The 26,183-nt window shown below is 48.7% G+C and overlaps 6 protein-coding genes across 6 annotated transcripts; 4 read left to right on the top strand and 2 right to left on the bottom strand.

The window, feature by feature from the left end:
* Positions 1–1,400: 1,400 nt before the first annotated feature.
* Positions 1,401–3,790, top strand: ETH_00034425 (uncharacterized protein; the record flags this gene model as incomplete). Its single annotated transcript, XM_013376725.1, has 7 exons — positions 1,401–1,514; positions 1,843–1,935; positions 2,619–2,710; positions 2,957–3,032; positions 3,285–3,369; positions 3,507–3,553; positions 3,716–3,790. 7 exons carry the CDS (start codon positions 1,401–1,403, stop codon positions 3,788–3,790), a joined length of 582 nt encoding a protein of 193 aa, XP_013232179.1.
* A 274-nt stretch (positions 3,791–4,064) lies between these two features.
* Positions 4,065–5,410, bottom strand: ETH_00034420 (thioredoxin, putative; the record flags this gene model as incomplete). The annotated part of the gene is made up of 4 exons (XM_013376724.1): positions 4,065–4,223; positions 4,530–4,606; positions 4,749–4,808; positions 5,380–5,410. 4 exons carry the CDS (start codon positions 5,408–5,410, stop codon positions 4,065–4,067), a joined length of 327 nt encoding a protein of 108 aa, XP_013232178.1.
* Positions 5,411–6,348: 938 nt separating this feature from the next.
* ETH_00034415 (uncharacterized protein) lies at positions 6,349–8,136 on the top strand (the record flags this gene model as incomplete). Its single annotated transcript, XM_013376723.1, has 6 exons — positions 6,349–6,459; positions 6,591–6,638; positions 6,974–7,155; positions 7,380–7,492; positions 7,692–7,804; positions 8,098–8,136. 6 exons carry the CDS (start codon positions 6,349–6,351, stop codon positions 8,134–8,136), a joined length of 606 nt encoding a protein of 201 aa, XP_013232177.1.
* A 1,428-nt stretch (positions 8,137–9,564) lies between these two features.
* On the bottom strand, positions 9,565–11,366 carry ETH_00034410 (casein kinase II beta chain, putative; the record flags this gene model as incomplete). Its single annotated transcript, XM_013376722.1, has 5 exons — positions 9,565–9,660; positions 9,767–9,859; positions 9,965–10,090; positions 10,257–10,367; positions 10,887–11,366. The coding sequence occupies 5 exons, from the start codon at positions 11,364–11,366 to the stop codon at positions 9,565–9,567; spliced, it is 906 nt and encodes a 301-aa protein (XP_013232176.1).
* An 871-nt stretch (positions 11,367–12,237) lies between these two features.
* ETH_00034405 (SPRY domain-containing protein, putative) lies at positions 12,238–16,030 on the top strand (the record flags this gene model as incomplete). Its single annotated transcript, XM_013376721.1, has 6 exons — positions 12,238–12,964; positions 13,334–13,653; positions 14,099–14,456; positions 14,717–14,838; positions 15,131–15,268; positions 15,401–16,030. The coding sequence occupies 6 exons, from the start codon at positions 12,238–12,240 to the stop codon at positions 16,028–16,030; spliced, it is 2,295 nt and encodes a 764-aa protein (XP_013232175.1).
* A 2,096-nt stretch (positions 16,031–18,126) lies between these two features.
* Positions 18,127–25,585, top strand: ETH_00034400 (uncharacterized protein; the record flags this gene model as incomplete). Its single annotated transcript, XM_013376720.1, has 10 exons — positions 18,127–20,002; positions 20,245–20,369; positions 20,810–20,931; positions 21,216–21,782; positions 21,947–22,056; positions 22,206–22,465; positions 23,011–24,279; positions 24,470–24,552; positions 24,839–25,052; positions 25,250–25,585. The coding sequence occupies 10 exons, from the start codon at positions 18,127–18,129 to the stop codon at positions 25,583–25,585; spliced, it is 4,962 nt and encodes a 1,653-aa protein (XP_013232174.1).
* Between the last annotated feature and the right edge of the window lie 598 nt (positions 25,586–26,183).

Raw genomic sequence — 26,183 nt, 5'->3', positions numbered from 1 at the left:
AGTATTTGTGGTGGAAACCAGCTGTGCGTGTACAGGTTCGCCTCTATGTCTTTGTACATAATGTGCATGTGAAATTAACTGGGACATTTAACCATTATTCTTTTTTGTGTGTTTTCGGAATATACGTGTTCCTTCCTGCTGTGTTGCGGAAGTTGTCTGTTTGCAACTAGCTCACAGATGCAGCCCAGCGTCAGTGTTTCCTACTGCTGCAGAATCGCACTGTTTAGTGGAGCTTACGCCTGTAGGGAACAAGTAAAATGCTGAGCTCTACGTCTGTGACATCTAGGCAGAAGGATGAAGCCGTTCCGCCTTCACGGCGAGGTAGTCCTACCGGGTTACAGAGGCAGGGACCTAGCCTTTCCTGGAATGCGAGTCAAAATTTAACTAGAAGTTAATTAGAAGCACCAAGAGACTAGCAGGGAGTCGAAATTTATAAGGTTCTGTGCACGAAATCGCACTAGACGCCTCCCGTGAGCTCCTCAATTGCATTCGGCTTGAGGCAGCTTCTTCATCAGCCGGCAGCCTCCAATTTCCGCTTCTGTAGCGGAAAGAATGGATGTTTCGTTTTTATATTCGGGCCACGTGGGCCCCGCAAGCAGTGTGTGGCGGCGCCCCATGTGTGGTGAGAGGCACTGCGTCATCCTGCGTTGGGCACACACTAGTGTACTTTACGCGAGGCCTCGTTTCTAGGAGTTTCCTTAGACGGCGGATCATCGCAAGCCGTAATTTCTGAATGGCAGTCCAAACTAGGTCAAGGGATGTGAACGACTGTCTGAATGTCTCGACGTCTGAGTCTTTCTTGTCCAGAGCTCCAGGATCTACGTGCAAATCAGGAGAAGAGATAAATCTTCGTAGCGATGTTTGTCGACACATATTTACGTGTGTTTGGTGCTGGATGTCGTGATGATTGTGCTCTCTGTAAGTTGACGCAACGTGCGCTTTCTCCGGGTCTCCAGGAGAACTCTGAGCCAGAAAATTAACATTGAAAGCTGTTTCGCCACTCAAATTCGGCTCAAAATGTTCGATAAATAAAACTTACGCGATCCACACTTATTTTTAAGACAGACAGTTTGGAGGCGCTGTTCAGCATGCACGGTGGACCGGCAACTGACACGCAGTACCCTGTGTTTTATTGCGGAGCTAAATAGAGAATAAAATCGACTCACACTGAATTAATGAAGTCGAATTGTTTTTTGTTGTATTGCTGTTAAATTTACGTCAGCAGCACTTGCCTTCCCTCCGTGCCGGGTACGAGAACCAGCCGAAGCCGGCAGGGGTGCAGCTTTCTACCGTGCAAAACCGTGAACAAAACAGAAAAAGGGGGGAAATACCAAAGTATACATAAGATAAGAACTTAATATAGCGAAAAGACAATAGGCGCGGCTAATTCAACACAAGCAATGCCGGGTGCCCACGGACAAGGCTGCGGCTGTAAGCCGGAGAACGAATTCAACTTGGGCGAGTTCTTGTTTGGCTACATAGACGTTGACGGGGTTAGAGGAATAAATGAGCAGGTGGGGAAGGAGGAAGGTCTCTAAATGCTCGTTCATAGCTCACCAATGCAATTACTTGTAGATGGTGCCCTTGTTCAATAGACCAATCTCGAATCGTTTTGTCAACGAGAAAAGCACTACACGTCCCTTCTGCTCGCGTTTGGGTTGGGGGAACACAGAGTTTCATTTACTGACTATCCAATTTTAGTGCAAAAGTGGGACACCCCACGAGATAACCATAGGGTCGAGGCCACCACAAGGCGGTGCTGCGGTGCTGTGGCACCGCTTCATGCCTGTTTCACAGTCAGGAAGTAGCAGCAATTGGTTGTGCTTGTTGTTTTGCAAGCAGGAAACGGGCTCCGCGAGGCGAACAATAAGGCCTTATGATGAGAGACTGAATGATTCTGTCTCTTGTAAAAGTGAGGAGGGGGACGCAGAACTGGTGAGCGGGCACTGTAATCGCTGCTACAAGTGACTTTTTCGTTTGCTAGATGAATATCTAACAGGCAAAAAAGTCACTTGTAGCAAACATGGGTGCGCAGCCTCACTTGTCTCAGTCAAGTTAAACTTGGCATTAGTCAGTAGTTTATTTCTCAGTCGTTTGTTCGCCTACTTATGTTGACGGGACGAACTACTTTATTAAAGGCAAAGTTGCCATGCGTTGGTAGATACCCTTTTTCCAATCTTGCGTGTACCCACTTAAGTTAATGAACCAAAATAATTTACTTTGTGTAGGCATCATCGAGTACATTCAGTCAACCACGGCGCCTTCCTTCAATCATGCCCCCTATAATTCCACTGGAACAGTGGATTTTGTTACCAAGAACTAATTTTAAGCAATATCAATATACTAGATACTTACTTATGTTCATCTTCGTTGGAAAATGCTGCAATTCTGCTTGTGCTGTCACAGATCATCTACATCCCCTTTATTTCTCCCTGCAAGGCGAGTGTGCAAATACCCCAGAAGAGAGATAAATGCATACATAAGAATAACGGAACATGATTATTCCCCAGCGCTGGTGTGGCGCGCAGGTAACTACCTGTGGCGTTTTTTTGCCAGTTTTATTCGTTTTTATTTTGGTTTTTTGCTCTTTCGCCTCTGCCGCTCTGCATTTGCTTTAGGTAACTAGTTTAGTAGTCATAGGAGGGGATAGAGGGAGGGCTCCTTCGAAAGTGAAGATATTTGCCAACAGAGACGACGTAGACTTTACCAAGTCCGTGCGTGTATACCCAGCTGAAGCAGTTTGCTTGAATGGGTGATCCTCGTGCAGCCATTTTCAGGAACTTTGGATTTGATGGGGAACTTAGAAGCCTGCCTTTTGTGCATGCTTCTTTGAATGCTTATTCCATTCCTTTCGTCTAAGCGTGGCATGCCTTGTATTTATGATTTTGACGTGCTACTGTCTGCTTGGCTGTCCTTTTTATTAAATAATTCATTTATTTGTCGCGACTTCGCGCAGTGTGAGGGATGTGGAGTGCATTCAAGAAGTCGAGCTCACTACTGACTTCCACGGCGCTGTAGAGTATCCTTTGAAGGTAAGCATCCATTGCTTTGGATTTATTTTGACCTAAATCAATCTAGAATCTGTTGAAAGAGCCATTGATATGGCATAGTGCTACAAATTTCTATTGCCGTTGCAAGGGCGAAGAGCCAGTTTGTTTTGCAGTTTGCACGTTTGCACATGTGTATGAGACTTGTATTTCTCATCACACCGACTGTTTCCTTCTACATTAACGTACATCAGACGCAAAAGCAGCTTGTTTTTCATCTTTCTCTTGATTGTCTAGGTCACTAAACTTCAAAATACATCTTCCATTGTTTTGTACTTTCCGGAGAACTTCGGCGGCGACTGCACTGAAATATTTTACATCGGTGAGTCGCTTACTTGCCACATGCCGTTTTTGCATTCCCTTATTTTCAAGTTCTTTTTCAAAAATGAACTTCCTTGTACGTCTGTTTTTGCCGTTATTAGTGCAAGAATTTTACTTTTTTTCTTTGTCCAAACGCAGGTCTGAGGGGGGTCGGCTCAAATTACCGCCGTGAAGCTGTACAGACTGTCAGTCCAGTTGTTACTCTTTCTTTTCCTTGTTCCCCTATTCTGCCGCTCCATGGAGCTTCTGCTCGCTGCTGCTGCACGCTGTAGAGTGTCACTACAGCTCTTTCAGCCGGGTGTTCGCTTAGTCTAAAGCGTTTCATTTGCTTTGGTTTTGTCTATCAGGTGTATGAGGCTCGGGCCAACATGAAAGATCACAAACAGCCGGAGGGCGAATTCCAAGCGCAAATGGGACTCTAGTATCTCCTGCATTTCTGTTAACTTTATTTGTTGATTTAAATGATAAACTAAAGTAAATCGGCACTGATTAAGGACAATAGCTTCGCCACAAAAGGTGGTCTGATGATTTCAACATTCACTCTGAACCAGAGTTCCGGGTTAAAAGTGTCGAAAGGTGCTTCGTTTTCCTCTTTCCAACTGGTGGGCGACTGTTTTTGTGCATCTGCCCCTTCTCAAAGGCTTTAAATTTCCTAAGTTCAAGCGAAATTCACGTATTTGAAAGTGGTGATCTGAATCAATTAGCCTGTATCAACTTCTTGAGGCACTCCGATACCGTATTCACGTTAGCGCCCGCCAAGTTTTGAATACATTTCCCATTTTTGTAAATTTTCAAAGTCGGCATGGAGCTGACGTCTTCTCTCTCTGTCAACTCGGGGCACTCGTCCGCGTCCACCTGCGAAACCAACAGACCATAAAAGGAAGGGAAAGGGGCGGTAATTCCTGCATTTCAAGCAGCAAATGAGTGTCGGGCAAAGTGAAAATGAACAGGAAGGCCAAATGCGCATGCATCTTGTGAACGTTCAGGTAAAGTGAACATGAACAGAGGTCAGATGTGCATGCATCTTACACGTTCGGGCCTGAACAGGCGTCGACACGCTGTTGAGTTGACTGACTGTTGTTAGTAGCAGGTAACACGAAGAAATTCGAGCTAACTTGAATAAAGGTTTTCTTAATAAAGAATAAGATGAGGCACTCATACCTGCACGAACTTGAAATTCGCGTATTCTTTTTTGTTGCTTTGCTCCTCAACGAAGGGCTTAATTTGCCGGCTTGGCCCTGTAGAGCCAGTCACGAATAGGCTATGTCTACGAATTTAGCTGCGTACGTTACTCTTACAAATTAAAAAGTGACTGGGTATGCTAGCTAGATTAACTTGAATCTATTAAAAGTGGACCCGAGCAGTTAAAATAAGTCTTACCGTTCCATGTTGCAAAAAATGTCACCACCACGGTGCCCTCTTGGGTCGCGGCATCGTATTCTGCGCCAAGTGTAGGAACAGCAAAGAAAAGAGCACGCAGATCTGGTTAACATTTAAATGTAGCGCTCTAGTTGGAGGGGCTGCAAAGGGTACAGACTTTTAGCTATTAGCTTCAGACACCTTTAAGAAGGCCATTTCGATGAGAGCTATTTATTTCCTACGTGCTATTTTCTATTTGAGCTTCTGTTGAGTCCGTGAGACGACTGGAGAGTCCTAAAGAGTCCTAAAGAGCGCCTAATGCACTCTACAAAGCCGGACAAACTGCGAAGAAATCCACTGCATGCGAAACGGTTTTACGAGCCTTGGAACGAAAGTAAAAGTTTGCATCAAAGCTTATATGAAATGTACGTTGGCGGTTATTTTTTTAGTGGAAAATAAAGCAAATAGTTTACCTGAATTACTATTTTGATAACACAACGGGAGGCGTGGAGTCTCTAGAAACGGTAAGCGAAAGGGTTAGCTATGATCTAATTTCTCCAGGTCCCCGTGAAAGCCACCTCTAAATTGACTAAAACCAGTTGTCTTGTGCGGCTGAGGCGTGGCTGAAAGGCACGGGTACTAGTGTACCTACCCTGTGCCGACTTAACGAGTTGTGAGGGCATTTTGCCAAAAGCTTTCTTGGATCTCAAACCTAATTTTTGGTCCTTTTATATTTGAGAATTTCTTAATGCTGGAAGTATTTTTTTTGGAATCGGCTTTTGCAGAATAAATCAAATGTGGCTGCAGCACCCTGTCGTCGGTGAATGGCTTTGCACCGTGCACGGCTTCCCAAGTTCCCACAGTGCACTCCATACAAATAAACTACTTATATTTAGTATCGAAAGGAAGATCCAAGCGGCTATAAAAGAAATATGTTGATAATTGCTCCGACAGTTAGCGCGCCACTACGTGTAGGTACGCGTCGCGCAATCCAGAGGAGCCTCGCAGCCGAGTAGTTAGCGATTTTGCCTCTAGACATTTACCCGTTTATGTCCCAAAAATGAAATTTAGTGTTTAAGCTATTACATGTGAATTTTCATTTCATAAACGCTAGAGCTTATTACCCCTGGCGTTCGCGCAATAGTTCTGTTTTGCAAACTGAAGCAAAGGCGGCCCCAATGGACAGACCCAATCTTCTGAGAGGAAACAGCACTGTTGTTTTTCCATTATTCTTGCGATGTTCACGTAGTATATCGAAACATATTGCTATTAATGGCTAAACGGGCAAAGTGGAACACAAACTAATCCCGTTTTCGCCCGTGGCTTCTGCCCCATTTCGATGCAAGGCGCAGACAAGCACGTTCCCACGAGGTGTGTGCATAAACCACAACGTATTGCGTGGTTTCCCATATATCATGTCCGTATGTTTACTCTTGTTTGCGCCATTACTTATTTTTCGGAGCAGTTGAAGTCATTGCTGCCCCGTGCTGCTGCCGACCACGCGCAATGCTCCTTCGCGGCAAAATTGTTGCAAAACGAGGTACAACTCCGTGTTCATTCCGTTCCTGCTTCCTCTCTTTTTCGCTGTTTCCGCATGCAGACAAAACCAACACTTGTCACAATGGCCAACGAAGACACTCAAGCCACTACGGCAGAAGAAGCCGCAGGCTCTGAAATGGAGCGCAAGGAGAGCGCCCTGAGATCGTCGATTGCGAAATACGGTTCAAACAGTGTACGTACACCTCAGGACTTCGGTTGCTCTCCTGTTTTTCTTGTTCTTCGGGCTTGAAGATTCAGCTGAGTCCTCAAAGTTTGTTTATATTGAGCTCCATTAAGTCATTTTTTGCTGAGTTTTTGGTGCAGTACTACTACGCCCATGCGCCCTTGCCAGCGGCGGGAGAGGATGCAAAGGTGAGAAGTGTCATTTGCCGACGCAACAGAGGCAGAGACAAGGGGCGCAGCACCATATGCATTTGCATCTTATTTGAATCTACTGAGTTGTAACTTGATCTGTGCCTGTAGATGCACCCATACACAATCTGAGACAAACTTAAAAGACGTATTTGTCAACGTAGATACGCATACAGCATATTTGAATGCATATGTTGCAAGTGCGCTTGAAAGAATATTTGAATCCATTTGTGAGGGCATTTGCGCTTAAGGACGCAACTTGTGTGCAAATCGCCGCTACCTGCCACAACTTCTCCAGATCTTTTCAAATCCTCTTCTCCTTTTTGTCTCCGCAGAAAATTGAGGGCCCCGGAATAGTCACAGGGGGCTCCCCTACGCTGTTGGCTTCGGGGCGGGCAGAGCCGCAGCCGCTGCCAACTGCAGCAGAAGCTGCTGCTGCTGCTGTTGCAGGCAGGAGGCTGGGGGGTGCCCTATCGCTCACTAGGTACACTTGGGGAGATAGCACAAAGACTGTCAAGTGAGTGGTGAATACATTCGTTAATTTTGCTTTTGTTTGTTTTGTTTTATTCCGAATTCATGAGCGGGATAGGGCTGATGATATTGTCCTCTGTGTGTATACTGAAGTGCATTTAAGCCGTACAGTTTCAGGCCATCTTCACAGAAACTGTCTAGATCATTTCCACTCGTATTAACACAAAAGCGTATCTTTCCTAACTTTGTGTGTGCCGTGGTTTCATGCAGGGTGTACATACACCTGGACGCAATACGCCCAGGGGAAGAAGCTGATGGCCCCTTCAGCCCAGACAAGGTGGCAGCAGAATTCGACAGAAACAAGTTTGCTGTAGCCTTAGAACGTACGTTTACCAATTTAAGTAAAGCAACTAGACTAACTTGCTACAAGCCAAACAGTCATCACTACTTTTAGTCAATGCGATGATCAACCCGTAAGCTTTTGTTTCACGATTGATGCTCCTTTGCTCGAATTTTGCCCATTTGTTTTTAATTGTGTACTATCTGTCTTCGTCAAGCACTTTTGCTGGCTCATGTGCACAGGCCCATCTGGTTTGTACATTTTGGCAATAATGAAGACATACGGGTCGCTTGTGCCGAGCGAGTCGTCCATATCTGTAAATGAAAACAGAGTATGTATTTCTCTCAAGAAGGAGGTGAGGAAATAAGGCGTGTTTCCTTCTCTCTTCACTATGCACTTCAGTATGCTGAGATGCGTGTACATTGCAGAAGAGTCGAAAATATTGAAAGACCGACCACATTTTCGTTTATAAGTCTAAAGTTTATCATTCAAATGCTACTGTGCATCCTCTCCTTCAATGCAGTAGACTACCCCTGAATGCTAGCGCTACCATTTATCATCGCCGCCTTATGTGTCGTATTCCTCTGCTCGGCACTTCGTAGTATCCTTTTTTGTTCCCACTCGCATTTGTTCTATTTGTGCTTGCAGGAGGAGGGGCTTACGTGGTTCAACCTTAGCACGGACTGAGGGGGAAGGCAAAGTGCAGTTGAAGTCCACGAAAATCTATTTTCAACCCAGCATCAACTTTAGCTTTATCTTGAAGCTACTTTTATGAACTGGTGCAAAACCAAATGCTTTGTTCTCGTTTGTGTTTATTTGGCTTTTGGAAAATGACCATCCCAGTGTGCCAGTGTGTATGTGCACTCGAAACAATTGGTGTCTGAACTCAGATACTGCATAGCACATACAACAATGCAAATGCGTATATATGTATATTTTGTACTTTATGCATATAGACTTTGGTGACCAAATATATAGACCTCACATACTTCACGCTAAAGTGCTACGGTACTTACTTTTATTTACCGCTTGCTTAACTGTTAATGCATGATTGGCTCTGCCGAAGTTCTGTAGGTCATGTAGGTTCTGCAACAACTTCCCTGTAGGTCCTTTAGATACTACGGAAACGAAACGGAGGACCATGCTAGGACGGGGAGTGTCAGCAATAAAATATTTGGGGCTGCTAGCCAACCCAAACCTTTACTTAGTAAACGCCGGGCTTCGTTTCCCCCTTTACATGCGCAACCAAGTACTCCGTCTTCCGTTTCCCCCTATTACTTAAAGGCTTGGAAACGTTCTGCACACGCCGCTTCGATAATGTAGAAGTTAAAAATGCATCTCTTTGCGAGACTGATAACTAATCCGAAAGTTTTCGGATTTCCAGTCTCCACCGTATTAGTTCGGCCTTTACATTGGGCTTCCCCCGATAGTCAAGTTGAACTTGTGGCATTTCCCTAGGACCCACTCTCCTTAGTTCTGTGGCAACAGGCCGCAACTACAAGCGCCTATATGGACTGGGAGAGGTGAACCGTGTGCGGAACTGAAGATACCCCAATCTGCGTGAGCATGCACTTGGGGCGTTGCAATCCTGGTGGGACAGAATGTTGACGAAAACAACTATGTAGTAATATAAGGACCTGATGCAACGGTAGCAATAGAGCGAATGCCTAATGAGCGAAAAGACAAAACGAAAGGTGAAGGGGATATTCTCAACATTCACCCCGGTGGCGGCCTGTTTCGTCTCCACTGTCTGATTATCTGCTTTTAACTTTAGTTCAAGTCGATTTCGCTGTCTAGCGACAGCCTGAGTAACCCGAAAACTCTGCAGAGCCGCCTACAGAGCAACGAAACGTGTCCGCCTTCTTGCTGTAATGTGTCAATTTCATGTACTTCTTCCTCCCCGGCGTCACAGTGCCGGCATTCTGCACCGTGACAGGCGAGGTGCTTCACATATATTCAGCAATGCGCTTTATGCCCCGCCAGTACAAGTGTTGGTGTCCCCAGAGGGCAAATAGACAATACACACAGCACAACGATTGAGCCACGCGGGCCATGTACGTAGCTTCAACTGTATTTTTTTGTCTGCCTTCGTTTGTCTCTGTGGTGTTAAGGCGATTAAGCTCCCTCCTTCTCTTCAGCTTCCTCTCCGCTTTTCAAGGCGGCAACTGAGGGCCGCTTCTTATTAGACATGTAGCAGCTGCCATACTCGCCCTAAAGGAACACACATTAAAGACGTAAACACCACTAGGACATACGACCCACTGAACCACATCACAGTGAATATAAGTGCGCCGCACGCAACAAATAGCATACTTACATTTTCAAGCTTTATCTTTATAATTGAGTGGCGGTTGTGAATGCGGAAACCGAATAGACGCGGCTGGTAAGGAATGGGCGCGACTGACGGCACCTGAATGAGAGAACACGAGCAATCAAGTTACTGCATCATAAGCAGCTACCAATAAATGGTTGTGTTCCTACTTGATGAACTGTTCATTATTCAGTGGACTCTCACCCAACTCGAGTAAGTTTGCAGGAATATGTGCGGGAACGAAGGCCCGAAATACGCGCCGTCAATATCTTTAGTCCGTTCGTGCGCGTTCACCATGTCATACACCTCTTGACAAAGAGGACAGAAGAGCTGAAACGTATATAGAATAAGAGACATTAACGACCAGACTAAGCCCTGAGCCCTCATCGCAGCATCCCCCTCAAAACGCAAGCCACATTGACCGCCAACTAACATGCAAACGTCTACGGCATGAAGAAACGAATGCGGTGGGACAAAACTGCAGTAGCTGTAGCACCTGCAATTTGTGCAGGCGAAGGTCTGGTGATATGCCAACGGGCAAGAGGACCTGACGGTCGCAAAGAACGCGAGGGCAGTGCCCAAAGATCTCGTCGATGCATCGATCGCGCTGAAGCGAAACAGAAGAAGGCAAACAAGAAGATACTCAAATGACTGCCTGCACAACTCAGCTATTTGTGTCTCTCTGAGCAAAGGATAAAAGGCAAAAGCTGGCAAAACAGACGAATAATATGAACGACGACTTCGTGCAAGAGTAAGCAAGGGAAGACGCTAAACACGAAAATTTGGCCAGTTTCGCCAGCTGCAGACCCGTCAGCATGAATTAAACACAAATTGGATTATGCGAGCAAAGATACAGCCAGTCTGCCAACGCATCTTACACCACAAAACCACAAATCAAGCGAGCCGTGTGCTGAAATATGTGTCTTCATGAGCATGCGCGAAGAATTGAACAGCACATATGCCCTCTTACATATCTGCGTAAATACTCTTAATAACACCATTCGTGTTGCAACGCGAGGATAAGAGACCAGGGATGCGGACGCAGATGGCGATGCAGCCGTCAGGGTGAGTAGCAAAAGCTGACACAGATACACGCCGCTAAACTTAAGCACAGTGAGTTGCGAACCATCTGTGGCAAGCCTCTTGGCGAGATGATGTAACGCGCATGAATCAGACCGTAAAGATCAACGGCGTCTCGGTATATGTCCATGAAGCTCTGGTCCGCTACTTCCTCTTCGTCTGGCGCATCCCCCAGTATCATATCCATAGCGCCTTCAAAATTATTGACTGCCGACTTAAGCCCAAAAAGATTGAATGTGTCTCGTATGTACTCCTCATCAACCTCAGCGAAGCAGTCGTGGCCTTCAAGGGAGCAAAACCAGGATATCCACCCTTCTTCTTCTTCTTCCTCCTCCTCCTCCTCCTCCTCTTCTTCCTCCTCTTCTTCCTCGCTGCCCTTCAGAAACATTGATGCAACTGTTGAGAACAAATAACCGGGGGGGCCCCCATGCGATTCCCCTCTCCCGTCACCCCCAGCACCGCCTAGATCGCTGCTTCCAGGCGCTCGGTCGCCCGTTGAAGCAATTTTCGAGTCTGCGGAACTCATGAGAAGCCAAAAGGCCCAAGGAGTACCACAGTAGCGGGAACGCCTTGAGAGGAAACGAAATATGGGAACAGTATGTTCTGGGTTGCTGCCGTTCACGTCCGTGCAGCCCAATACAACCACTGCATAGCAACACCGAGCCGCCTAGCGGAGCTGGCGACCCATTTGAGCTCAGCGAGTCAATGTATTAAGACCAGCTCCATCAGAAAACAGACATATCTGTCACTAGGCATACAGTGGGAACGACGCAAGCAGCGCTTCACGGTAAGCTAAGGCGAACAGCAAGAAAACATGAGCCCCATAACTCGATTAAGTTCCGGTTTGCAGCGAAGAGTAGAGACCAGCTTAGCACATGCTACAGCACGAGAATTTTGTTCCCACGCTTCAGTAACGAAGATACATGCGCTCAAAAGCCCCGCTACGGCGCTCAGAAACCCCCGCAGCCTAAATGAATCAAGCTAGCGTCTCAGAGATAAATTTTACTGTAATATTTTAGAGTGTGCCTTTTTTAAGTGTTATATGGGTCAAGGCTGCCCTTAAGTATCCCCGAAAAGAGCGGTTGCTGCACTCGCATGCCTCTTCCTGCTGCCTCCCGCGAGGCGCAGCAGTTTAGGCATCTGAGATCTGAGCCTTAAGGCACCGTCCCATTTATTTTTCCCTGTACACTATAAATTTTTGTGTCGTTACTCAAAGAGCCCACAACAAAATCGGCTCCAAACAGCATTTGCGGTGCCGACCGATCTCGCAGTGCAACCCGTTGTAGGACATTCATTGCAACTGGAGCGCCTTGCTTTTGTCTTCTTCGCCGTTGGCGTTCCTCAATACAGACACGACTGCCACAATCCGTGTAGCCTCAAGCGTAAACGTCCTGAAAATGTCGTCACCAACCGCTGGGGCCGCCGGTGCGACCACAGGAAGCGACGAAACGCCGAAAGCAGGTGTACAGGACCAAAATTTGACTGGGAAGGACTCAGCGGCAACAGCTTCGTCAGCCATTGCAGAGAGCTCCTCTGTGCAATCACAGGAGTCCAAAGAGTTGGACAAGACACAGGGGGAAGACAATGCGGGAACTACCGAGTCTACCAACACCGCCGCGAACGCTTCTACAGACAACGGCATTGCGGTGCCTACTAACGCCGACGCTGTTGCGCCTGCTAACGCCGCCCCTACTGCTCCAGATGGAGAGCCCTCGAGCTCAGCTGCAGCTTCAGCTGCCGAGGCGGCTGGTGAGGAAGTGAAGCCTGCAAAGAAGCAGGAGCTCTTGGCGAATGGGCTGCCCAAAATCGTGTATGATTTGCCGTCTGGGGGACCGCCGTCTCGCACATGTGACGGTGGAGTTTACCTCGACGCTGCAGACTCCCATTTGGACCTGCAAATTAACAAGGAGAATCCGTTGAAGGCCAGCTGCATGCATACGGGGGGATTCCAGTACATGTGGAAGGGGGTGCGATCAACATTCGGCGTAAAGGGGAATGGCAAATTCTACTTTGAAGTCAAAGTTGGCCCCAAACCTGCGCCTGTTGTAATGCCGGACACCCCAGCGAGCACTCAACATGTCTGCCGCGTCGGCGTTAGTCAGCCCCTCACGAGTCTACATTTGGGTGGGTGATTTGCAATTAGGCCCAAGGGGGATTATACACGGAAGGCAGATCAAACAGTGGATGAAGGGGGTCCTACATGAACTGGAGTGTGTTGCTTTTAAGAGTATCCGTGGTTCTGGCGTTGCTGCCCCAGGCACTGCAGAGAATTAGAATCATGGATTAGTTTCGGGTTAAGGTCCTAGCTCATGATCTCATTTAGGTCTTAAGTGTACGCGTACATGCACCACCTTGCTATTGATTTGTGTTTCCAGTGGCCACTGTTCATCCTTTTTGCTTTTTGCGCATTCATCCCCCTTGTCTTGCTTCTGTGTACCATTTTCATCTTCACCTGCACTGAGTTACCATCACAGATGCGCTTTTTTGGCTCAGGAGATTCTGCTGAATCATGGGGTTTTGGCGGGACAGGTAAGAAGTCGACGGCGCGCAAGTATCTGGACTATGGCACATCATTTGGCGAAGGCGACGTCATAGGGGTGGGGATAGATTTAGACAACTTATCTCTATCTTTCAAAAAGAATAATGAATACCTCGGGGCCGCCTTCCAGCTTCCTGCGATCGTGAGGGAAACAGGACTCTTCCCACATATCTACGTTAAGAATTTTGACTTTGAAGTTAACTTCAGACAAAGTACAAAATGGTTTGAGCCGCCGGGAAGTGAATTTAGATTCGTTGGAGATCTGAAACAAGAGGTAGGCTGCATATGTTTGCACTAGTACCTGTTTTCTACTATGTTTTCCCCTATATAAGCTTGCTGTCAGACATCTCAAGGAAGTGAGATGGACGCAGATTTAGCCAAGGAGATAAATACGAAAACAGACACAGAATCAGATAAACAGAAAGGACACGGACTTGCAAAATCAAGCAAAGACATGAACACAACACAGAAAAGCAGGGACCCCATTTCAGACCAGAGCATACAACCATGCAAGGAAGCAGCTGGAAACGCATGCGCAGAAACAGTGAAGATGCAGGGAATCTCGCGAGCTGTGTCATCATGATATGATTGATGACCGTAAAAAGGTTATCGTTCTAGTGGACATTTTGTTTTATCCCCAATCCATCTGCCATTGCACTTTGGACTTCAGACTTGCGGATGATGTTGCTGGCGGGTTTACCTTTGTGTCATGCCCACAGGAATTGATACCGAACCCAGTAGAGCACCCTCGCAGTGTATCAGAATGCGAGTTTATAATGATGTGCGGCCTGCCTGCTTGCGGGAAGACTTACTGGATAGAACGTCATATCGAGAAGTACCCGAAGAAGTCTTATGTGCTGCTGGGGACAAACGCAGTCATAGACCAAATGAAAGTCATGGGACTTAAAAGGCAGGCAAATTACGCTAACAGGTGGGAGGAGCTCATGTCCACAGCCACTGAGGTTTTCAACAGTCTCGTGGCTTATGCAGGGTCGGGAGTGGTGCCAAGGAACGTCATTATCGATCAAACAAATGTATTCAAAAGAGCCAGAGCGCGTAAAGTGCAACCTTTTCTAGGTCAGCCCCAGCTGCATAGGCAATGCAGACCCAACGAGCCACGAGGTGTACATATATCTGTTGGCTAATCGGCCTGTAAATGCAATTTCCTGTTCTTGCTCTCTGCCTACTGACGAAAAAGTAAATAAGGATGCACAGACAGAAGGACAATCCGTGCTACTGTTGTATCTGCTTGCGTGTGGTCCGTGTTTTGGCACCCATGTTTTACTTTCATTTCTCGGTTTTTTATTGCATGATCGAGTTTAGTGGGCTGACTGCAGGTTGGGGCACTCGACGCTGCGTCGTGATGGTTACGGATGAGCCGACGTTGCAGCAACGAACGCAAAAGAGAGAGAGGGAGGAGGGGAAGATGGTACCTGTGGCGGCAGTCATGGATATGAAAGTAAGGCCAAAAGTGGACCCTGCGTGAGCGTAAACAACTGGCTCGCGCGAATACGTCCGCAGCACAAGGTCAACGGGGTAAATGAACGTGGAAACCTAACGATTCAAATGTTCAGAAAATGTCAATACAGTGGGGCAGGAAATGGAGACTAGACGAATGCATGTATGAGCTTTCTGTGTTCCCCGGCCAGCCGGAACTGTGCAAATGATCGAAAGGAGCGCCCTAACGAGCCGTCGTACACCTGCTACTGTCAGTTTATGCTGGCTCTGGTGGACTCCCTGTGGTTTTGCAGGCGGCTTTTGCATTGCCGTCCACCGATGACGGCTTTACGGTGATTGATTATGTGGAGATGCCGGAGAGTGAAAGCAGAAGAGAAATAAGGAGAATAAATGAAGAGGGAAGAGCCTTCAAGGCGAACAATCCGGGCCTGGTGAGGATCAGGAATATACAACACGCGTGCTGCTGTTTAAACATGTGGGTTGGGCTGTTGGCACTTTGGGGGCGCACAAACGGAGCGCTAGACGCGCGTCAAAACTTGTGTCTTTCTCTTTGACTGACTCAGAACAATAGGCAACCGAAACCCCACATAGAAGCCAGAGGGGCTTTCAGTGAAGCCGATATGAGCTCAGCAAAACGGCACAAAGGCGACCAGTGGCAGGGGGGAAACTATCAGTCTTGGTCTCATCAGGGCGGCGGCCCTGGGGCCCCTTATGGTTCCCCTCATGGTGGTCGAAATGACTGGGGTCAAGGACAGCAACACAGCTGGGGCGGTAGGGGTCCCCAAGGCGAGTGGCATGAACAACACCAAGGTAGTTGGCAAGGCAACAGTGAAGGTGGAGGAATGAGGTACTCGTCGCGGGGGAATGGAGGCTACGGTTATGGGGCTCAGTGGTCGGAGTCTGAAGAATACAGGTCTCACTATCAGTCACACCAGCAATACGGGCAGAAGCAGGGCTATGGAGACGGATACTATGGGCAGCAGCATCAGCAGCAGTACGGTTCGTATGATTCACGGTATCGGCAGGGGGGCGGGGATCAGCAGCAGCAGTGGCAGCAGTCTTACGGTAACCGGCAGGGGCAGTACGGAGGCGGAGGCAACAGAGACTGGCAGGGTTATCCCCCACAAGGCGGGAGCAGAGGCGGCGGGGGTTATTCTGGGGGTGGCTATTACCAGCAGCATAGTCGTTACTGATGCGTATTCTCAACTGGAGCGTCTTCATTATTGCAAGAGGAATGTATATGATAATTAGGCGTGGATTTTGCTTATATAAGGAGTGCAGAATACTTTTTTTGAGATGCCACAGTTCGTGAAAGCGTGTTTTTTGTTGGGAGCGCTTTCAAAGGGGAGGTAAGTGCCGTTGTAGATCGCATTCCAGATACAGTAGTGATGACGTGGACTTTCCGTGGAGTATTTTAATGTCCCTATTCGCTTTGGTCGTTTGGACTGGCCCGAAGCTTTGTTGAAGAAGGGGGTGATTCTTTCACCTGTCGAGGAAACCACGGATAATCTGATTCGCGCGCACACCTAACTTGAAGGAAGTGTTTAAGGAACGGGTGATGGAAGTTTCGGGTCTCGCTTTCTTCTAATTGAGCATGCTTTGTGTAGGATTTCAGTGCTTTGTTTTTTGCATGGTATTTGCTCTTCTCCACATCTGCCTAAGAAGTCGTCTTCGCTTTGTGGTGATGCATAATTGTATCTAGGGAAACGTAACCAAGTGGAGAATGCTGAGGTGCTTCCAGAATGGAAATATATTTTTGTTTAAAAAATAATAAGGGAAAGATATGTTTTAAGATATTTTTTGGAGTAGTGAAAAACGTCTGGGAGGGGCTGAGCTTTATAGGTAGCAAAGCCGAAGAGCAGTTCTTTACCCAAGAAATGCTTTTTTGTTCACCTAAGACAATCGCTGCTGCTCATAGTCGTCACCCTGAAAAGAGCAGCAGTCACACCTCCAGATGACTTTGAGGCGTTTTACAGGCCGCGTGCAACACTGTAAATCGAAGTGACATGTGGAACGTTGCGAAGCCTGTTAATTTTCCGAGAAATAGCAACGGAATGGGAGCGTCTAGCAAACGTCGGGTTTGACTTTTTGCAAGCTTCGAAGTTCTGGAGGCTACGTGAAGTCCAGTTGAAAAGCTTCTCAGCAAGCGCGAGCTAAATTTGGTGGACAAAACAAAGGTAGCGGGCCTGCGCTACAGGTGGGAGTTGGTCCTTTGATGGCGACATTTCGGATTGGAAAAATTATCGGTCGGTCGACCACCACTGCTGTCGACTTGCCTGTTGAGTACTGGACGTTATGTGCTTGATACTCATTATTCGTATCTATTTATCTTTCTTGTCGAACTACTAGCGATCGTATCGTTTTGCACTGCTTGGTGAGGGTGAACAGATGTTAAGGACTTCGCACTTGGTATGTGTAGGCATTTCGGACTTACTTTTGGCGATAAGGAGGTAATTAGTATTTAAAGAGTAACTGAAGATCAGGGGAGGTTGGCGCTTTGCGGTAAACTGCTTTGCCGCGCGTAGTGGTTTAATTAGGAGGAATGGAAGTACAGGCAGCGCCTACACATTGCGAGATGTAGCGACTAGATTTTCTGTTGTCTCACACCTCAAAAATACTAGAAATTAGCATTGGTTAAGCAATTTGATGATAACGGGTTTCCTTGTATACATCCCCATGTGGGCCGGGGTTTGGATTATCGCTGTGTCACCGAGCCTGCAGCTAGTTCTGCGAGGGCTGTTGAAACAACACGCGGGCAAGGAGAAAACGGACCCTCCTGTTCCATTTGTTTATATTTATGAATATTAAAAGCTATGGAAGAAAAACAACGGAAGGATCACACAACATTTGGATATGCTATAAGGGGGACTCCGTCTGTAAGCTGGGGCCCCTCCGGTGAGCAGCTGCAGATCCTCATTGTTTTCAGTAGCAAGTGCTCTCTAGGACTATTCTCTGACCAGCTTCTGAAGTTCGACTTATTTTAGAGGACACGAAGGCATCTTATTCTGTACGTTTGCTCCTGTTTTCTTCCTCCGCCTGGCGGGGTGTCTTGACGCCACGAAGACGCATCTCTGTTTCGCAGAAGCGAGATGAGCTGACCTGAATGGTGCCTTGCTTAACAAAAGGCTTACTTTTTGGCTGGAAGCCTTTAAAAGCTCCCATGTTACCTACACATGCTGCTTAGGCTCCGCAGGTTACGCAGCCTGAACAGGTGCTGCTGCTCAACTCGTTACCTGCAGGCATGTCTCCGGCAGCAGCTCAATCCAGTTTCAGCACATCGCGTGGGGAAATGAGCGACAAAGATGTGCCAAATGACCGAAAGCGATTGCCTCCCGCGGGCTCAAGTTCAACTGCGAAGGACGACACACCGCCAGAGGCACCCACCGGCCGCCTTGTGTTCTGCGGTTTATTCGTTGCAGCAGCAGTTGTCTTTCTAGCTGCGTTATCCGCTGCCGAAAATCATTTCTATTTGCCTCCAGCCCTCTCTGTCGATGCGCCGGCCGATGATTTCAGTGAAGGCAGGGCGAAGCTGCTGCTGCAGCAGGCAACGCACAGTGTACGTACACTCGGCAGCTGTGACAACGAAGTAGCAGCGCCGCTGATGCTGCACTTCTCTGTACTGAAGCAGCTGCTCAAGCTTTCTTACGCTCCTGCAGCTCCAGCTGCACTTCCGAAGGGTACAACAGCATCTACAGGTACTAAGACATCTACAGACACCGCAGATGCTCAAGCAGCAACCACAGCTGCTGACGATGCTGCTGAGCTGCAAGACGCAGCAGCAGGAGCTGAGATGCAGGCAGTTGTCGGGCGTGTGAGCTTCGTGCTGCTTGTGACTCACGAGCTGCGGAGTGGCACTGCAGCAGCAAAGAGGAAAGCAGAGGCAGCAGCAGCAGCAGCAACGCCGCTGCGCCGCATACAACCGCCCGGCCAGGTGACAGATATTCAGACATGTTTGTGCGGGGTGATTCAGCAACATCATATTTTACTACAGCAGCAGCAGCAACATGCAGCAGCGGCAGCAGCAGCAGCAGCCACGGGACTGCATGAAGAGCTGCTGCAGTCTACGGAAGAGGAGCTTCCGCCTGCATGCAAGGACCAAAAGCAACTTGAAAGGTGCTCAGCAGTGTTCAAGTTGACGGAAAAGCAGGACCCCTTTTCTCCTTCAGCAGCAGATGCTGCTGCTGCTTCCTTTGAGCGAAAGATAACAACAGCAGCAGCAGGACAGTCGGAAAAATGGGAAGAACTGGACTGTACGTACAGCCCAAGTGTGCTGGATCCCGACTCACCAGATTTCGTCTCCGGCACTTTAACTCCTAAGGTGCAATGCTTTAAGGTAACAAGGCACTTTCTTGCCCCCCCCTCCACTGTCTCTGCACTGATTGGTCTTGCTGTCAAGAACCACGGAGAGCAGCAGGAACAGCAGCAGCAGCAGCAGGGATCAGCAGGTGCAGCAGCAGCTAAGCCTCAGAGCCAAGACGAAGAAAAAGCCTCCTTAAGTAGCACAGAGGACCTCGAGAGTTCGGGCTTGCGTCACCTTCTGCATGCGCTCCCTCACCTCTCCAAAGATGAGAAAGATAGAAGCGTCACTGCTGCTGCTGCTGCATCGGCTGCAGCAGCAGCGGCGAAAACCTCAGTGCTGCGCCACCTGATGAGACATGTGTTATCTGTAGACGTGACCTTCTCTGGTGGAGCTGCTGGGGGATTCGGGCAAAATTACACAGGAATTCGCACATCTCTGTACGTGGGGCCCCGCAACTTCACTGTGAAAATTAAGCCACTTTTTCCCATCTTCTCCGGCTGTTCCACATCAGAGGCCCTCGAAGATAAACGGGTTATGCAGAAGAACCCGTTGGGAAGCTCTAGCCAGGGGGCCCCCATTAATGCTGCTGCGTGTGTAGGGGCCCACGAAAATAGAAAGCCCCCTGCAGCAGCAAGCGCGTTGATGCTAGCAGCACATTATGACACAGCGCCTTCATCTCCGGGAATAAGTGACGACCTTGGGATGTGCGCGGTTGCTGTGGAAGTGGCCAGGGCTGGGGTGTACAGACACCTTAGAGCCGCCCACAGAGTGCAGCTGGAGCAGTGGGGATTGGAGGAGAAAGAAGAACGAAATAAACCTAGTGGAGATGACTTCATATCCTCACCACTTATTCTGAACCTTAATGGTAATGTCGTCCTCGGCCGGGCAAGGGAAGGGCAGACGCGTGGACCTTCAGTGCTTGCAGGATGACCCCTGAATGCGTTTAAAACTCATCTGGGGACCATCTGGCCAGTGAAAGCTCTAAGTGATGTACTAAGCGTGTATAATGCTGCAGTTGGATGCAGGGCAGCGGGGGGATCGTGTACTTTTATGTGTTTGGTCCCTTTTCTCTGAGGGCCTGTGTGTCTGTGTCCGCGCTGTGTACAGGTGCGGAGGAAGTGATGCTGCTGGCTGCTCATGCTTTTGGGGCGCAGCACCCCTGGGCCCGCCGTGTTCGCGTGGCTGTCAACTTGGAGGCGGCCGGGTCTCGTGGGAAGTCTTATGTGCTGCAGGTTTGTCTGTTTCGCTTGTGGTTTTGCTATTCAGTTGTAATGGGGCGAAGGTCTGTTTCTTCTCCCGTGGTATCGCATGTGGAGAATTGTCGTATATGTCGCTATGTGTAGCTTCCTTTGGGCTGCTAAAGCCATGTTACCTCCTGTATATTGCATTGTCTCATTGCCTTTAGGACTTCCTTGAATGCTGCTTACAGTTGCACATAAATGTTAGCCCGTAAACATGTTTCTAGCGACGCGTTGAGAGGCAGACAAATCGCTCTGCAGCGCTCTGCAGCACATGGGATGTACACCTCCCCGTACATGACAATGCATGCATAAGTTGACAGGCGGGGATGCTCTCTCTGAAGTCAAGGCCGAATCTTCTGGCGATTGAATAGCTCTTGCGTGCTAAGGGGGACGGGGACTTTGGCGCTTCATCTGCTGAGTTCCTACTGCAGATGCCACGGCCGCTGGCTGGAAGACTCCTTGAGGCTGTAGCAGCGTTGCCGTCACCTACAGCTACCTCTTTCGCATCTGACATTTGGAATTCAGGGCAGTTTCCGGGGGAGACGGACTTTAGGTACGCGCTTCGATGTTGATATTTAAAGCTGTGATCTTACGGGGTGCGTCGGCCTGATAGTGGCCCCACGAGGTGGAAGGTTCGCGTTGATGCTGCTGCGTTGGGTGCCCCTGAGGTCAATTTCGTTTTTCTGTGGCTCCGTAATTATTCATGCAAGTATTACTGGCGGTGCAGTTTCATTTCTGCTTGCCAGTTATGGTCGAGGGGATACTTCCCTTTTTGAGTGGACCGTAAAGTCTGGATTTGAATGACTGTGTCCAGTGTGGCCTGAGTTCTCTCATCAGGGTTTGGGCTGAAGTGCTCGGCGTCGCTGGGGGCCTAGACTTGGCATGGATTGGAGATGGCGCAAACTACCATACCCGCAGAGACACACTAGAAAATATGCGCTCGGGCTCTCTGCAGCACACAGGCAGCGCTATACTTGGCCTGCTGCCGGCGCTTTTGCGTTTGACGGATGTTGTCGAGGAAAATGCAACAGAAGGAAACAGTGAAGTTCCCCCGGAGGTTCCCTTTTATCAGGATTTACTGGGGATGGGCCTGGTGGTTATTCGTTGGAAAGCGTTTTTGCCCTTAGCGGCTCTCGTTGTTTTGCTGCTGTTGCTGGACTATAAGCTACAGCAGAGAGTTCTCGGTGTACAGACATCCATTGCATTGGTGATCCTTAGCTGCTTATCGTTTGGATGTAGCTGTCTCGCTGCTGCTACTGTTGCTTGTTGCTGCACGGTGCTAGGTGCACTGGTGCTGCAGCTCTATGGAACTTTGTATGTGCACTGGCCGATCGCTGCTGCGTGCCGGGCCCTTGTGGCGTTTGCTGCTTTGGCGTGGTTCTGGAACAAGACCTTTTTCCGCAAGTACGAATGTCTTACCCCTTAAGGTTCTGTAAAATGCCACAGCTGTTTCACTGCTATCGTTATTGTCCGTGCACTATGGCTTCTACTGCTGGTGCTGCCGTGGGTCACTGAACTTAGCATCTGCCGTGCATGCAACTTCGTTTCTACTTTCTTCGGATTTTTAGGATAAGACGGCGCTATGCTTTTGGACGCCAACCAATGATTTGTATGCATGCATCGCGGGCAGCTCCCCTTTTGACGCTCTTGGCTCTTTCCCTTGTCTTTTACAAATTGCGTGAGTTTCCTCGTTTTATACGGCCGCCGATATTTTGTTTTTCGCTCATCTGCCCGGCGACTCAAGTGCAGGCTACTGTAGTTTTCACACTGGGTGTCATGGGAACGGCGCAGATGCAGTGACTTCTGAGTGTTTTATTATTTTGTCAGATCTTTTCGCATCCTTCTACTTTCTGCTGCTCCTGCTGGGACTCCTCGGCCCTCGCGTGGTTTTCTTGTTGTTCTGGTGTATACGACCACAAAAACAGACAGAAGTCAGAGCGAGATGCAACACCGCGGATGAGAAGGGACAGAGGCATGACTTGGCCGGGAGCAGCCGAAGAGCCCTTAATACTTCACTGAAAAGATGCTGCGCCTTGCAGCTGGCAGATACTGTGGGGGGCTTGGTGCCCTCAGTTTTCTTGTTTCAAGTGAGTTAAACTTCGTTGTCCTTTGCGGCATCATCTGCAGAAGTTTATCTCGGCTTTGCAAGGCCGTCTATGCTGAACAGGAGTTGTCTGATCCATGACTAATCATAAGACGGTGTACGGCCATAACCCTTTAGGAGCCTCCTACGGGTGCGGCTGCCCTGGCATGTTTGTCTTAGGCGCTCAGTGGCGCACAGCGATAGGCTGGCTGAGGCTGTCCAGTAGCTAATGTAGAAGTGCGAGGAAGGTGAAAGGGAAAATATGAGCGCAAGAGTGTGTGATCATTTTGCAAGAAATCTACGTATTTACCTGATTTCTGCAATGTGCGTCTTGCAAAGAAAAGCGCATGGCCCATGTGCTTCCTGCGCTTTTATTCTGAAGACGCGCTATCCCAATAAAGTATTAGTATGCTGTTCGTGTGTACTCATGCGCTTCATGTCAGAGTATTCTTTATCCATGTCCCTGGATTCCGCTTTATTCATGCCTCGTCTTGCTTTCATGCCTCCAGAACTAATTCGCAATTTGTGTTTCATTGCATGTTGTCTCAGGCTCATATGGCGTTCCTTGATGGCACCAGTGGTCCAGCCGGGCGCATGGGGGAGTCTTTGTTGTGGATGGATTTGCTGTTGAATTTAGTTGTACTGGCGCCGGTGCTGCTGCTGCTTCCCGCTGTGTTGTGTCCTCCTTTCTTTCACATGCTGCACTACATTAAACGGGAGGAAAATAATGCAGTGAGAGGCAATTCTGAAACAGCTGCGCGTCGAAGAGAAGTCAAAAGACGATCCTGGATAGTTCGAGCCCTTGCTGTTGCAGGGGCTGCAGTCGCCTCTGTCTTTGTGCTCAAGATGCTTACTTTTATTTTTCCTCTGGAGCTTTCACCAACCGCGATCTCACAAAAAGACGCTGTGAGTGTTATTGGAGAGAAGAATACAAGTGGATTTGAAGGAGAGGACTTGGCATTGCTTCCGATTGCTGCAGACGAGCAACTCCAGTTGCGCAGCCCTAAAGTTGCGCACTTTGGGTCGCTGCTAGGGTTGCTTTCACTAGGCTTCGGCCATTACCTGCTACCCTCTCCAGCATTCCCCTTCTCCCCTGTGAGGCCGCTACAGCTGCACTTTGTCATATTTAGACGTTCCAAGGTCACAGCTTTGCCGTGTCGCCCGTGTCGCAGCGGCACTAAGGACGTCAGCACCGGCGAAGAAAACGGGATCGAAGCACCCAACGACAACAGCAGCTGTGCGAAAGTAGAACAGCTGGAGGTAGAGGCGGGAACAACAGCTTCAGCAGCAGGGGAAGCAGCAAAAAGCGCCTTCAATTTTCCTTCTGAGCTGGAGCTCCTCTCGTCCACTCATCGCACGTCGCATTTCGTGCGACATTCCACGCAAGGCGTTGCAGTCCTTGGGCTAGGGCGCCAAGTTTTTTGGAACCCAGCGGCCTCGGATGCTTCCCTGGTCCTCTCTGTGGTACGCAGAGCAATTGAAAATGCAGAGCAGGAAACAGGTGCATATTCCAGCAAGGTCACACAGACAGTTTGTGTACCACCTGCAGATACTGCAAATACCATACACCAGAGCAGTGGCGGAGCGGCTCTGGTGGAAGAGTTAAGTGGGGAAGCTGCGTCGGAAACTACAAAAGACACTGCAGATATGCGGTGCAGCTGCACCGTATCTAGTAGAAGTGACAAGACGCGGCAGATACATTCTCCGTCCTTTCATACTGTGGAGGAATCTCCGTCGCCCAAGGCCCCGCTGACCCGTACTCATCTTCATTGGCTAAGTACAATTCGAACCCATTGGAGTGTCTATACAAATGGAAAGGTAATTTCGTGGAAAGATCTATAACATACGCCTGCACGTCTTGCATTCACATGCTGCTGGGTGCTGCACACACAATATACGCCACTCATGGGAACAGCAGCGTGACACGCTTGAAAAACGTTAAGATGGCTTCATGACGAGCTTCTGTAGATGTCCGTTGTTTGGTCTAAGGCTTATATGTGGCATGCAGGCTTTTGCTCCCCCTGTAAAGCCAACGGGAAGTTGTCCCCTGTTCACTCCTGGGGTCCGAGGCAAGGTCGACGTGAGCTACGAGTCAGTAAACAAATCCTTAGTCATTATTTTGTACCTCCCCTTTTCTTCCTTCAACGGGGAGCCAGTTTTGCCTCGCTGTAGCCCAGGTGCTCTACAAATTGTCCGGTGTCAATATCTGTGCCTTCGGCTCTTTTAAAGCATGTGCAAGTTCCGTGTGATATAATCGGAGCTGAAGAGTCTGCCTGGAGGCAGATAAATGCGGTTCCTGGAGGATCTCGAGAGAAGCCTTGCGCGAGTTGGTTCCTTTCACTTTTGTATCTCTGTACACTGGCTTCTTTTGTTTCAGTAAGAGTTTGGACGAGACGCGCCTGGTGCTGCTCATTGGAGGTTCATCTTTGCTCTCTATCGCTCTGCCTGCGCCTAGAGTAAAGGGCTGGAACCTGGAGAACCAAGCTCCCCTACGGAGGCTGAAAGCATGTGACTGCTACATGGTCACTGTAGCAACGCCAACGCCTCCTGCGATGACGAAGCTCGAATTCTTCTTCCAAGGAAATGTTCCGGTGAGCTCATCGTGCGTAAGCAGCGCAGGAAACCTGCCCGAATTGCTGCCTACATGCAGTACATCTACCAGAAAACAAGAAAGCACTACACACTAGGGGCAACTGCACCGAATTTGCCCACATGCTATGGAGTAAGTGAGTGTTCGCGGCTTGCTTTTGAGGGAGCTAGAACAGTTGTGGCTGGGGAGTGTTATCAGGTCCGGTTCACGACGCGCTCAGGCCTGTTCGACGCCACGGTGCCTCACTGGGGCTGCTCACGAACGCCTCTCTTTAAGTCCGTTCAAAGCGCATCGCCAACTGCTCAAGACGCCCTCAGCGAGCAGCAGCCCGACTCCCCGTGGAGTGCAGCAGCAGGTCGGCCGAACATTAGTGCAGTGGATAAGGATGGACGGCTGCCTTGTGGTGTCACGACTTTCTGGGAAAGCCTGTTCAAATTATTACCGCCACATATTACTGCCGCGGGCAGCTACGCCGACGGTGTAGAGTGGAATCTGCCTTATGCGCCGTTCTCGGCGGCGCTTGCCTTTGACTAAAGTCGCAGTGATTACTTGAGTTCGGAAATATTAGAAGTGTAATTGGCTAAGCTCAGTTTAACGAGCGGAACCGGGCAGCTTTGTGATCACCTTTTAGGACAAAAGTTACATTGTGGAGGATTATCGCAACGAGCCTGTCACAACAGAGGGTACTTCCCGTCGCATGGAACATGTGCAGCACCGACCCTCTGCAAGTGGTGTGCACTGCGTAGCCCGCACAAAGAAAGCAAGCACGCCTGGGAATCCAAACACCGATGTTTAGCGCCCTAACCTAACACTGTGCGAGCAGCAACAGCATTCACACATATCCTTGTCCTGCAAATCAAACAGCAAGTTTAAACGCGCGTTGACTGCTCTTTTATTTTTAAATTCATTTTCCTAGCCGTACAGGAAAGAGTAGAGTTCTTTCTCTTTCGGCAACACCCAGTATGAATTCCCTGCACCGCTTGCGCCCCGAAGACTGAACCCATTTAAGCCGGTTGGCTTGCCAGCGAAAGGGAGACCCTCACCAGCAGATAGAGCCAAAGGATGGCGTAATAGCCAACATTCAAAATTAGGGGTACTTTACACGTCGCATTTAGAATTTACAACGTCATTG

This window comes from Eimeria tenella, genomic scaffold (assembly GCF_000499545.2).
Source record: "Eimeria tenella Houghton genomic scaffold, Eth_scaff4, whole genome shotgun sequence".
Classification (NCBI taxonomy): domain Eukaryota; phylum Apicomplexa; class Conoidasida; order Eucoccidiorida; family Eimeriidae; genus Eimeria; species Eimeria tenella.
The sequence above is the reverse complement of the archived record's forward strand: the minus strand, read 5'-3'. Positions and strand labels throughout refer to the sequence as shown.